The following is a 14,544-nucleotide window of genomic DNA, read 5'->3' as shown; positions in this document are numbered from 1 at the left end:
ATAGTTTGTGAAGATTGTTTTAAAATCACTTAAATTAAAAGTTGTTATATATTTCAGAGCCTATTAAATGTTAAAAATAATGTCAATCAATTATACTGTAATGTTGAATGGCTATAATTAATAGGGAAAATTGAGGGAAAATGCACCAGCAGGACAAATTAAAAACATTGTAAATATGTTTAGTTATTGTAGTAGTAATAACTGCCTGTTTTTGCAGAGTTTCATGGCCGGTAAAAATTTTTTGGCCGGTAAATTTGATCATGTCACCGGCCATTGGCAGGTGTGGCAAAAAGTTAGTTTTAGGCCCTGAGTGTAGGTGATAGTTAACACAGTTAGGGTTGACAAGCTGGCATGAAATAATCTTTTCTTCTCTATTGTGACATATCCAAATGAAACTGCTACTCAAATGAGACGCCAGTTTTCTATGGGACTTGATGTTGTCCATTGGGAATAGATTGCTGTGGTCTCGTGTGAGGCAGGCTGCTGGAGCGATTATAGTCAAGTTATTGTGGATCATTGTCATATTATAGAGATGATGTTTGTATAATTCTCTCAGAAATGTCTCTATTGACCACTGAAGACATGTATGGCTCATTTGTGTGTGGCGTGAGGTATGATGTGAATTCTTCACCCTTCCTGCGTCTCCTTCACCTCCTCTCAGGTACATCGATAAGTCTGCTGAGGAGCTGGATGAGGAGGTGGAGTACGATATAGACGAGGAAGACTACATCTGGCTGGACATCATGAATGACAAGCGGCGCGCTGACGGGGTGGTGCCCATCCCTCAGGAGGTCTTTGAGTACCTGATGGATCGCCTGGAGAAGGAGTCCTACTTTGAGAGTCACAACAAGGTGAGCGAAGACAATTATTTTACTTTTTGAAACATCATGCTGGGGCGATATGACCATTTTTGGTCTTGATAATGGTATATGTCATTTTTTATTTTGCTGGAAATAAGGCGGATGTGAAACCACAATTTTAACAATACTGATTCACAATCATGCTTATATTTGAGTTAGAAAAGTTATTCAGTCAAGAGCAGTGAATGATTCTTTTTTATGTTTGATTAACATAAAACTGTTCACAGTCACTTAAAGTTGAGTCAGTTTACACCAAAATGAAAATTCTGCCATTATTTACTCATTCTAAACTATTTAATTTGACTTCATAACACAAATACACCACAAGATATTTTTTACTGAAACCTGAGAGATTTCCTCCATTGAAAGTCTATGTAACCAAAAATGTAATGCTTGTAGAAAGTTAATAAAGACATTGTAAATAAGTGGTTTAACCCGAGTTTTCTGACACAATTGCTTTATAATATGAACAGATTTAATTTAGGATTTTATTCATTTATAAACATTGATCAATGCGCAAACTGCAGCTCAGATGTGCTTGCTTGACACACAAGAACCAATGAGGCTTGTATATACAGTATATGTGATGTGCTCAATATAGGTTTATATGTGAATAACAATTTAAATCTGTTCATCATATAACGTGAGAAGTCTTGGATTAAAGCACTTGATTCATATGGATCATGAACTTTCTGAAGTGTCAAAGTATTCGTTACATGGACGTTCAATGCAATTTTGGAGTGAACTATCCCTTTAAAGGGGTCATGAAGTGAGAAATCAAATTAGCCTTGATCTTTTGCCATATAAGAGGTCTTTGTAGCATTAAAACATCCTTTCATAGCTTAAAACCACCTCCTCATTATAGGGAGGCGGATTTTATGCAAATGTTTGTGCCCCTGTGATGTCATCTTGCACACTCCCTCACACACTCACTCACACAAACACACACACATAAACTCTCTCTCACACACACTCACTCACACACACACATATAAACTCTCTCACACACACACTCACTCACACACACACACACAAACACACACACATAAACTCTCTCTCACACACACTGGTTTGTTTTTGTGAAAAGTGGGGACATCCCATAGGCGTAATGGTTTTTATACTGTACAGACCGTATATTCTATTGCCCTACACCAACCCTACCCCTAAACCTACCCCTCACAGGAAACTTTCTGCTATTTCAGATTCTCTCTCTCTCTCTCTCTCTCTCTCTCTCTCTCTCACACACACACACACACACATAAACTCTCTCTCTCACACACACACACACACACACGCGCGCGCGTGTGAGATTGACGATGCTCGTCCACTCCTGCAGGGTGACCCCAGCTCTCTGATCGATGAAGATGCCGTGTGCTGCATCTGTAACGACGGCGAGTGTCAGAACAGCAACGTCATCCTGTTCTGTGACATGTGTAACCTGGCAGTGCATCAGGAGTGCTACGGCGTTCCCTACATCCCCGAGGGCCAGTGGCTGTGCCGCCGCTGCCTGCAGTCGCCCTCCAGAGCCGTGGACTGTGCCCTGTGCCCTAACAAGGGCGGCGCGTTCAAGCAGACGGACGACGCGCGCTGGGCTCATGTGGTGTGTGCCCTCTGGATTCCTGAGGTGAGCGGCCCAGTGTGTCTGTGTGTGTCAGTGTGTGTGTGTGTGTGTCTGTGTGTGTGTGTGCAGCAGGTAGCGATTCTTAAAGAACTAGGAAAGGCTGTGATCGTCTTGATCTGAGTCTTGCATATGGAGGGACTGTGATGGCGTCCGCTGAATTTCATTACTTCACTTTTTTTCCTGCTTCGCTCTGGCATCGACTCACATTAATGAACATTTACTCCAGAGGATGATGAGTCTTCAGATGTTGTGTTGAAGTCTTTTGAATGTGTGACTCCCCTTGAAATTGCTGTTACAAATATTAAAGGGTTAGTTCTCCCAAAAATGAAAATTCTGTCATTAATTACTCACATTCATGTCGTTCCAAACCCGTAAGACCGTCGTTCATCTTCGGAACACAAATTAAGATATTTTTGATGGAATCTGAGAGCTCTCTGACCCTGCATAGACAGCAAGGGAACTAACACGATCAAGATCCAGAAACATAGCAAGGAGATCGGTAAAATAATCCATGTGACATCAGGGGTTCAACTGTAATATTACGAAGCTATGAGAATACTTTTTGTGCGAATAAAAAAAACGACTTTATTCAACAATTCTTCTCCTCCACGTCACCCTGACGCCATTTTGGAGAATATCCACTGAACGCAAACAGCGTATGTTGTTCTGTGTCAGCTGCGCCACAACATATCCGTGCGCACAAAAAGTAATCTCGTAGCTTCGTAATATTACGGTTGAACCCCTGATGTCACATGGATTATTTTACCGATCTCCTTGCTACGTTTCTGCACCTTGATCGTGTTAGTTCCCTTGCTGTTTATGCAGGGTCAGAGAGCTCTCAGATTCCATCAAAAATATCCTAATTTGTGTTCAGAAGATGAACGAAGGTCTTACGGGTTTGGAACGACATGAGTGTGAGTAATTAATGACAGTATTTTTATTTTTGGGTGAACTAACCCTTTAACTGTTTCGGTTTGGTTAGATTTCACTTTTAGGTTTCCGATTCACACACTCTTGATTTGATCTCGATTCATTTGGATATCAGGTACAGTACATGTCAGGTTTTCTTAAGGAAAAGCTAAATCTGTAAACTACAGAGCAAACCCTGTCAGTTAATGCATTACTGTAATATCAAAGTTTAAACGTAACTAGAGATGTAAAGGTATGAATATTTCTTATCTCGGTTATAGTGACCAAAATTATCACTGTTATCAGTATTATCACGGTAAAAATTTTAAATGTGCTGGAAATGTTTAAAAAGTACTGAGACATAAATAATTTCACCAAGTTTTGTATTTAAAATCAACAAACAATAAATAAAATTACTTTTTGTTTGCATAAACACTAAAACAAGAACATTACCAATGATGTCTGGATTTTAAATAACATGAGTTTATCTAATAGCATGTACAAAATGTTCCAATAAAGCTTTGAAAAAGTTTCATAAAATGGTAAATCTCACATTTCAGCCTTTAAATAAAAAAGGGTTAAGTCAAAATGATAAATTATTAATAAATGATTATATGTATTTTAGGGGTGTTACCAGTGCTTAATTTGTAAATTGCGAGGTCCCGGAACAAAGTGGGGTGACGGATCCGGCATGATTAGAGGAGGGAGAGGTAACGGAGCATTCGCGCAATGCAAGACCAGCTTACGTGATTAACAGTGTGCATTTTCTTACGGTCATGAAAAAAATTGAAAAGTCGTGAAATTTTTAAACGGCCATTTCCAGACCTAAAAAAGTTTTAGAAAAGTCATGGATTTTTTTCCTTAAATCTCTGTGTAATAGAATTATGTTTAATCTGCTTTCGAGTTTATAATGAGGGAAATAAACCCGTAAGACCTCCGTTCATCTTCGGAACACAAATTAAGATATTTTTGATGGAATCTGAGAGCTCTCTGACCCTGCATAGACAGCAAGGGAACTAACACGATCAAGATCCAGAAACATAGCAAGGAGATCGGTAAAATAATCCATGTGACATCAGGGGTTCAACTGTAATATTACGAAGCTATGAGAATACTTTTTGTGCGAATAAAAAAAACGACTTTATTCAACAATTCTTCTCCTCCACGTCACCCTGACGCCATTTTGGAGAATATCCACTGAACGCAAACAGCGTATGTTGTTCTGTGTCAGCTGCGCCACAACATATCCGTGCGCACAAAAAGTAATCTCGTAGCTTCGTAATATTACGGTTGAACCCCTGATGTCACATGGATTATTTTACCGATCTCCTTGCTACGTTTCTGCACCTTGATCGTGTTAGTTCCCTTGCTGTTTATGCAGGGTCAGAGAGCTCTCAGATTCCATCAAAAATATCCTAATTTGTGTTCAGAAGATGAACGAAGGTCTTACGGGTTTGGAACGACATGAGTGTGAGTAATTAATGACAGTATTTTTATTTTTGGGTGAACTAACCCTTTAACTGTTTCGGTTTGGTTAGATTTCACTTTTAGGTTTCCGATTCACACACTCTTGATTTGATCTCGATTCATTTGGATATCAGGTACAGTACATGTCAGGTTTTCTTAAGGAAAAGCTAAATCTGTAAACTACAGAGCAAACCCTGTCAGTTAATGCATTACTGTAATATCAAAGTTTAAACGTAACTAGAGATGTAAAGGTATGAATATTTCTTATCTCGGTTATAGTGACCAAAATTATCACTGTTATCAGTATTATCACGGTAAAAATTTTAAATGTGCTGGAAATGTTTAAAAAGTACTGAGACATAAATAATTTCACCAAGTTTTGTATTTAAAATCAACAAACAATAAATAAAATTACTTTTTGTTTGCATAAACACTAAAACAAGAACATTACCAATGATGTCTGGATTTTAAATAACATGAGTTTATCTAATAGCATGTACAAAATGTTCCAATAAAGCTTTGAAAAAGTTTCATAAAATGGTAAATCTCACATTTCAGCCTTTAAATAAAAAAGGGTTAAGTCAAAATGATAAATTATTAATAAATGATTATATGTATTTTAGGGGTGTTACCAGTGCTTAATTTGTAAATTGCGAGGTCCCGGAACAAAGTGGGGTGACGGATCCGGCATGATTAGAGGAGGGAGAGGTAACGGAGCATTCGCGCAATGCAAGACCAGCTTACGTGATTAACAGTGTGCATTTTCTTACGGTCATGAAAAAAATTGAAAAGTCGTGAAATTTTTAAACGGCCATTTCCAGACCTAAAAAAGTTTTAGAAAAGTCATGGATTTTTTTCCTTAAATCTCTGTGTAATAGAATTATGTTTAATCTGCTTTCGAGTTTATAATGAGGGAAATTCCTGCAAACATATTCAATAGAGCATGTAGGTTAGATGAGTAATTAAATCCACACATACTATCAGATTAAATCAGTCATTTGAAAACGGCGTGAGTGATTCAGCTGTACAGCGTCTTCTCTCACTCTCAAAGCGGCTTCACAACAGCGCATCTCGTCTGCACGCTGCGATACAAGACTTTTGCTCGGGTTTCGGGACAATCACAGAATTGTCACTTGCCTAATCGAGTCATTGTTGCATCGTCACAAAACTGTATCATTTGCACATCTTTTTAAGTTTAAGCCATTCGATACTCGCGTGCGCCAAAAGGGGTTTCCTATGCGCTCACGGTCACATCCATAGTGCGCATATTGCGCCGCCTCGCGAGTACCAAATTGAGTTATTTTTCGCAGCTTGTTGCGCTTACACAGCCAAATACACACAAAAAATGACGTCAAAATGGCCGTCCTGGCGATTATCCTCATAAGCACAGTCGGTTTTGTCTTAACTAAATGTAAACATCTGAGAAAGAAAACGCGCGTGTATCAGTATTGGATCCGTGCATTCGGGTTTGTGAGAGCAGCCACGTCGCATCTCTTTGCGCGCTCAAGTTTGTTGCTTCAAATGTAGATGCTAGGCAAGCCTGCTCATAATAGAAGTTTTTTTCATGAAATATATGCACGCTATAGGTCAACACAAACGTCTTTCATTGGCGCGTGAGGAGGGGATTTGTCAAATGAGGTGCTGGATCAGATTTCGGACAAATTCGGAGGTGCCGGATCAGGATCCGGCTTGTTTCGGCACAAATTGAGCCCTGGGTGTTACGATACGATACGGTTCGGTTCGATACAACACAGTGTCACGGTTTTGTTGTTGTCAATTCAATCGATTGACACCAAATTGCCGCTAATTCGAAAGTGAAAGTAAAATGCCAGACAGAAACTGCACACAGACTGAATGTGAAAGTGAGTCTCTGTTGATCCACTCTCTGACAGCAGGTGGCGCTGATGGAGCAGCAGAATTACAGCTGTTTCCCAGTTAACCAGCATTGTGATTAAAACACTACTTTATTAGGTATTACATGGAGCGAAGATGAAAACAAAATGCCATCGAATCTTTTCTGAAGTCAGACAGAATCTTCAGAGGTACATTCATATAATTAACTCATTCATATATTCATTTGTATAATTCCCTTAGCACTCTTACAAAACCTCCCAGCTTTACGCCATGTTTTCACACAAAACGCAACTGCTGCTGTGCTGTTACTGAAAACTCTGCTTTATGCTGGACAGTGTTTATTTATCCTCAGCTGTTCAAATCGCGGTAATCGAATACGGCTATAATGATAATTAAAATATGAAACGGTAATACTAACATGGGGAATTTTATCATGATTTATCGTCAAACCGGTCATCGTTACATCCCCAAGCGTAACAAACTATTACATTACTAGGCTATGCATTTTTAGATATACTGTATCAAATTAAACAATAAAAAAAACCTTAGTTTAATGCAAACATTTAAACTGCACATAACAACTTTTTTAATGATGTAAGTGTTTCTTTTCCAATTCGTTGCTGAAATATAAACATTTAAATGGTAGCTGTCATAAACTACTTTCATGACAAATGTATTCAAACATGCATTCAATAATGAAGACACTAACAGCTAAAGTAAAACATATAAAGAATATGTGATATAGTGCATATATTTAGCAAAATGCTCCTTTCTAGAGTTATTGACATTGATATGCTATGGACATTGAATGTTTTTCCTGAGGTAAATGTGACGTTATGTGACATTATTGTTTTATTGACATCTTTCAACTGATTTGATCGATTACATGAGACATGATGCATTTTAGTAAGTTGTTCTCTTTCTTTCAACATGCCTTTGTTCATGTTTATTTTGTGTTGTAACAAATAGTAAAGAGGTGCCGCTTAAACTGAGACGCTACAGCGATCTGTCAAGCCACATTAAAACAGCATTTATTGCTTGAAGTTTGTGATAAAATTGTCAGTTTAAAAGCATTGTTTCTTTCTTTATTACAAAAAAATGTTTAGTGACGTGATGCATCAACAAAAAGCAGCATAGACTGAAAGGTCGATCTTGGGATTTAAGAATCGATATCACATCATCAACATGAAGATCGCTCATGAAATCGATATTGTTAACCCAGCCCTGCTGCCAAATAGAATCAGTGCATCCCTAGTTTGTGTGTTTGGGTTATTTTGCAAAAATGTGAAATCTTGCCTTGGCAGCTAGCTGAAATAATATATATTTTTTAAAAATAAATTTAGGTAATAGACTTTTTTTATGGATTTAGTTTTAACGATTAATAACCCTGCTGTAAGGAAGGCACTTTTTGTTCAGCGCTTCATCACATTATGTCTGGTTATAACACGTTCCGGTGATGTGTTCCTCATATCATTTCCTGCTGTCCTGACAGGTGTGTTTTGCTAATACGGTCTTCCTGGAGCCCATCGACAGCATCGAGCACATCCCTCCTGCCCGCTGGAAGCTGACCTGCTACATCTGTAAACAGCGCGGCTCTGGCGCCTGCATCCAGTGCCACAAAGCCAACTGCTACACCGCCTTCCACGTCACCTGCGCTCAGCAGGCCGGCCTCTACATGAAGATGGAGCCTGTGCGCGAGACCGGCGCTAACGGGACTTCATTTAGCGTGCGCAAAACAGCCTACTGCGACATCCACACGCCGCCAGGCTCCGCCCAACCGCTGGGGGGTGTGGGAGGGGCCAGCGCAGGCTCCTCGCACAGCGAGGGCGAGGCGGAGGATGAGGAGGATGTGGCGGGAGGCGAGGAAGACGGGAAGGGCTGGAGCTCAGAGCGCGCCAAGAGGGCCAAAGCAAAGTCACGGCTGAAGATGAAGAGGGCCAGAAAGATCCTGGCTGAGAGGAGAGCGGCCGCGCCGGTGGTGTCAGTGCCGTGTATTCCACCGCACAAGTATGCACGATATCTGCTTTGATCCCAAAATAATATGTGACCCTGGAGCACAAAACCAGTCTTAAGTCGCTGGGGTATATTTGTAGCAATAGCCAACAATACATTGTATGGGTCAAAATTATACATTTTTCTTTTATGCCAAAAATCATTAGGATATTAAGTAAAGATCATGTTCCATGAATATATTTTGTAAATTTCCTACCGTAAATATATAACTTAATTTTTGATTAATAATATGCATTGCTAAGAACTTCATTTGAACAACTTTAAAGGTGATTTTCTCAATATTTAGATTTTTTTGTTGCACCCTCAGATTCCAGATTTTCAAATAGTTGTATCTCAGCCAAATATTGTCCTATCCTAACAAAAACCATACATCAATGGAAAGCTTATTTCAAAGCTTAATTCAGCTTTCAGGTGATGTATAAATCTCAATTTCAGAAAATTGACCCTTATGACTGGTTTTGTGGTCCAGGGTCACATATTAATAAATTACCCCTATAATGTAATGTTACTCTAACTTTGAGTAATGACACTGAAGGCCCCTATTTATTTCAAGTGAAATAAATGCTCATCAAGGCTCTATGTATTTGATCAAAAATACAGAAAAAATAAATAATAATATTGTGAAATATTATCGGTTTTCTGTTTTAATATATCTGTAACACAGCGCAGAATGTTCAGCATCATTACTCCTGTCTTCAGTGTCACATGATCTTCAGAAATCATTCTAATATGCTGATTTATTATCAGTGCTGGAAACTGTTGTGCTGCTTCATATTTTTTTGTAACCTCTGATAGTTTTTGCTTTGATTCTTTGATGAATAAAAAGTTAAAAAGAACAATTATTCAAAATAAAAAAAGAGAGAAAAAATGCCTGACCCCAAACTTTTGAATAGTAGTGCATATTGTAACACAATATTTCTATTTAGAAAAAAGAAATATATAATATAATATAAATAATATTTTTTTTTTTTTTTACTTTTTATTTATCAAAGAATCTGGAAAAAAGTATCACAGGTCCCAAAAATATGAAGCAGCACAACAGTTTCCAGCACTGATAATAAATCAGCATATTAGAATGATTTCTGAAGATCATGTGACACTGAAGACTGGAGTAATAATGCTGAAAATACAGCTTTGCTTCAGGAATAAGTAATATTTTAAATTATATTAAAATAGAAACTGTTATTTTAAATTGCAATAATATTTCACAAAATAAATTTTTTCCCTGTATTTTTGATCAAACGGATACAGCCTTGATGAGCATAAGAAACTTGTTTAATAATAATAAAAATGTTACTGATCCCAAACGTTTGAACGGCAGTGTAATTTCAAACGTTCAATGGTTCTTAAGGAAATGCAATGGTCAGATGAAATGAGCAGAGCACTCCAGAAGCTTTAGTGTGGTGTCTCCTGCTTCAGGTTGAGTAAGATCACCAGTAACCTGACGGTGCAGAGGAAGGGTCAGTTCATGCAGAGGCTGCACAGCTATTGGACGCTGAAGAGACAGAGCCGCAACGGCGTTCCTCTCCTGCGGCGTCTCCAGACGCACCTGCAGTCCCAGCGCAACGCTGAGCCGCTCCCCGCCACGGTGCGTACACGAGATCGCCGGGAGAACACGAGCGGAGCTTCTCACTGACGCTGTGTTTGTGTGTTTGAGCAGAGGGACGGCCAGGAGAAGCACTCGGTGTTGAAGGAGCAGCTAAAAGCGTGGCAGAGACTCCGGCACGACCTGGAACGAGCCCGACTGCTGGTGGAGCTCATCCGCAAGAGAGAGAAGCTCAAGAGAGAGACCGTAAGACTCAACGTGTCCTAACTACACACGACGACACAAGTTTTTCATACTAGGGGAAGGTCCTCCAACATGTTCTATCTGCCGAATCCCTTTATCCATTAAGCATGGTTTATTCAGGGTGTCCGCGGGTCCTTAAAAAGTCTTGAATAATGTTTTCCTAATAAAAGGCCTTAAAAAGTCTTAAAGTGTTTTAAATTCAGATTGATGGGTCTTAAATATGTTTGGTCACATTACCGCTATAATATCTTCAGTCTGACGGAACTAATGACCGTTTGCAATCATTGGACAGACCGAAGATTGTTTTTCATCCAAACATCCTGATTAAAACTTAAGTGACAAAAATAACAGCGAAGCATCGAAACGAAAAAATTATACTTCTGATTTTAATACATTTTAGTTCAATAAACAATTAAAGTTAGTTAGTCAAGTAGTTAAGTTACTTACATTTTAGACACAATATTTACTGTTTTGTTCTGTTTCACCAACGAAAATAGTTCCAAACAAGGATCACAGCAGGAGTATCGCACAATCTCCAAGCAACACTCGGCAGTGTTTTGTTCCTGAATGATTAAGCGTTTTGCCCGAATCGGTTGAATGAATGACTCACTCATTAAGTGACTTACCGCCACCTACTGGTGGTTTAGTATGTTGAAAAGTATGCATTTACCCCCCCAACATTTCTTATTTGTATATTATATTGTATTTAAAACATTAATCACATAACATTATTTATTGCAGTTGTAATTTTGCAGTGTATATTATTTAATCTGAGGTAAACTGTCTGTTGTTGCTTTCAGTATGGCTATAAGGTCACACAAAATGATATTTAAACTCCTATTAGACACTTTTAACATTGAATAAAGCACATAATCAGTACGTGAGATTATCTACTATCATATAGTTTGTATGTTGTTCCAGCCGCGACGTCGTGGAAATAGAAACCGTTTCTAAAATAGAAATTTTGCGGGTCACTGCTAGTTAGGACAAAACCTCTGATTAACATGAAAAAGATACCTTTTATCATGTGTCGCCTCGTCGCTTGTACTTGGGACACAGTGTTAGACATCATCCTTAAAAGTGAGAAAGTATGTGGTTTCATTCTATGACACTTAAAATAAGTCAGCATTAAATTAAAATTGAGCCCCCCTGACATCCAGTTGCAACAAACTCCTGAAGTCAAGAGAACCTTTCTTGCAACCAGTCGCTGGTCTTACTGTTATTCAATAGTCAAATAGATGCGCAGGCATTTTAGTGAATTCACGTTTTGTCTGACTCCATTCTGATGGTTTTTTTTAATCGCCCAATTAATTCTCAGTGGATGATATAAAGTCCTGTCCTGCATTTATTTTTGATAAATATCCTGTTTCTCTCATAAATCCCTCAAATTGTGCATGTAAAATGGGTTGCAAACAACAGTTAATGTTCATGTTTTATTTTTACAATGGCAAGAAATGAAGAGGATGCCTACTAGAGCTTAAAGTTAGTCGTTGATCAGTGAGGGAATGACTCATTTGTGCTATGTGTAAGAAAAGTATTTGTTGTATAATTTCACTTGCATTCTGTGTTGTTTTGACTGATGTATATTTCTGTTTGTTCAGATCAAAATGCAGGAGGTGGCATTAGAGATGCAGTTGACTCCGTTCCTGGTGTTTTTGCGAAACGCACTGGAACAACTGCAGGAGCGGGACACCAATAACTTCTTCACTGAGCCTGTACCTTTAAGTGAGGTACACACACACACACACACACACACAACACACACACACACAGCCCTTACAGAGGTGTTTTGAACTCCTCTAGGGTATTTTACTTTTCAGTTAATTGTTACAAAAAAAGGCCAGCTTTAGTTTTTCTTTTTTTTTTTTCTATTTTCCACTTGTTTCTCGCCATGAATATAGCTGTGGTTGCTGGAATGGTGCTAAATTATAAGCATTCAATCAATAGCCTGATGAAGGTGGTTCATCCATGAGTTGGAAATCTTCATTGCATAGTAATTCTACTGATTTTTGTCTTTTGTTTTTTTGTTTTCTGCGTTACATAATGTGAAGCTGTTTTTGCTCTGACGCCAGAGTTGTCATCTGTTGTGAAGTTCTCTGAATACTTCAGATATAACCCTTACTGTGAGTGTGGTTGTGTTGTGTCTTCCCCAGGTCCCAGATTACCTGGACCACATCGAGCGCCCAATGGATTTCCAGACCATGTGGAAGTGTTTAGAGTCGCATCGCTATCTCAGCTTCGAAGCTTTCGAGGGTGACTTTCTGTTGATCGTCAACAACTGTTTGAAGTACAACGCCAAAGACACGGTTTTCTACCGTGCTGCGCTACGCTTGCGAGAAGCAGGTGCCGCTGTTTTACGGCAAGCTCGCAGACAGGCAGAGAGAATCGGATTTGATTACGAGACAGGCATGCATCTTCCTCGAGAGCCAAGCCCAGATTCACCACACGAACGAGAGAGACAGCGAGACAGAGACCGAGAGAGATCAGCATCACTCATTGATGACGGTGAGCATGTTATCTAACAATTACACGAAAATTACACTAGCATTTAACTTAGTAGTCTTAGCATATTAAATGCCTGTGTCCAGCCTAGAGATGTCAATTTTCGATCATTCCCATGATCGATCATCGTTTAAATTAACAATCAATTAATCGAATGATCATTAACCTTAATACTGCAAAATGCATCTATTGCAGTGGCATACAGTCATGACAGGATGTGCAAATGCCACTCAAAACACCAGCTTCCTCACCCGAATTAAAGGGGTTTTTAATCTAAATAAAATGCTAGTAGCAGGATTGTAAAATGAATAGATGTGATTCTCATCATTTGATAAAATGAAGAGAGCACGCCGTAGTTACGTTTGGGATCATTATACTTGTTGGCTGTTTCATATCCCGCTGAATGCACCTCTTTAAATGGTTTCATGCTGCTCGTTGTTGGATTTTAAAACACAATTGCAATGTTTGCAATTGACGCTCCAACTCAAGACCGAGATGGCAGACCTGCCAACCTGTATGCATATTTTTTAACCTCGAAGTACGCTGGTACAATGTGTAACTCTACGCAAAAACCTGCTGACGCCTCTGTCCACGCGCAGTACTCAAATCAAACAACAGCAGAAGAAGAGTTCAACCAGTAAGAGTGCTGGGTTCATTTCCCAAATAGCAAGCAGGGAAGATTGACAAATGTGTAAGGCCTGTCATTAAAAAGAGACTGCAATTCGACAGCATTGCAAAATCCTGCTTCCACTCCCGCCGTCTGAATGATTTCTTAAGTGAGAACTGTACAGTAGTCATTATTTCATTTTTGCATTTAAATAATTTCCGTGCGTTTTATTTTCTCTCCAGATTGGCTCTATTTGTGTGTTTGCTGAGATGAGCAAAAGCCTCCCGCTTATAACATGCATTTGAAAAAGCAACACGCGGCGAACATCTTCCCTTGTAATGAGAAGCGTTTTTAAACCTGATGTCAAAAGCGAACATTATAACAAGTTTTTACTCTGCAACATCAGTCGAGTGTTTGAAATAACTTCCTTTTGTGATCTGATGTGGCTTCTTATCACAGAATGAGGCAGAAAATATATTCTGTACTGTAAAAAAGGCTATGTCGATAAGCAGTGGATTATAAATATACATAATTATGAAAATACCTGAGGTGGCTTTGAAGAACACCGATAAACTACATATTTTCGCAGTCAAGTCAAAACGGTTTAAAAAGTAATTTAATTATTTATTTTTTCAGTAATTTATAAAAATATTTCAAACGGTTTGCTGCATGGTTAAAATACGCTATGCGTTAAAAAAAAAAAAAGGTACGTTGGGTCTCTCATTCCACACAAAATCAAATGTTTCCATATTCGATGTATTTGAATGGAAAATTATTATTTATTATTAAAGATAATTGGAATTGTAAAAGGTTTGCCTTTATTTGTGTACGTTCACAATAAAAACAAATCTTTGTGCTTTTGTAAAGTAAGCCTAAAGAAAAATAGGATGCCGCTTTCTGCCGTCTGTTTCCTTTCACGCAG

At 38.7% G+C, this 14,544-nt stretch overlaps 1 protein-coding gene across 1 annotated transcript in view; it reads left to right on the top strand.

Annotated features, from left to right (window-relative positions):
* The first annotated feature begins 532 nt into the window (after positions 1-532).
* Positions 533-14,544, top strand: part of LOC107731482 (peregrin) — a 29,457-nt gene continuing 15,445 nt past the window's right edge. The window contains exons 1-8 of the mRNA XM_016542575.1: positions 533-537; positions 662-851; positions 2,197-2,484; positions 8,204-8,718; positions 10,144-10,312; positions 10,385-10,516; positions 12,115-12,243; positions 12,667-13,018. Coding sequence (XP_016398061.1) covers positions 533-537; positions 662-851; positions 2,197-2,484; positions 8,204-8,718; positions 10,144-10,312; positions 10,385-10,516; positions 12,115-12,243; positions 12,667-13,018 — 1,780 coding nt within the window. The remainder of the gene's footprint in view (positions 538-661; positions 852-2,196; positions 2,485-8,203; positions 8,719-10,143; positions 10,313-10,384; positions 10,517-12,114; positions 12,244-12,666; positions 13,019-14,544) is intronic.

Source organism: Sinocyclocheilus rhinocerous, unplaced genomic scaffold (genome assembly GCF_001515625.1).
Source record: "Sinocyclocheilus rhinocerous isolate Xijiao unplaced genomic scaffold, SAMN03320098_v1.1 scaffold1811, whole genome shotgun sequence".
NCBI classification, from domain to species: domain Eukaryota; kingdom Metazoa; phylum Chordata; class Actinopteri; order Cypriniformes; family Cyprinidae; genus Sinocyclocheilus; species Sinocyclocheilus rhinocerous.
The sequence above is the reverse complement of the archived record's forward strand: the minus strand, read 5'-3'. Positions and strand labels throughout refer to the sequence as shown.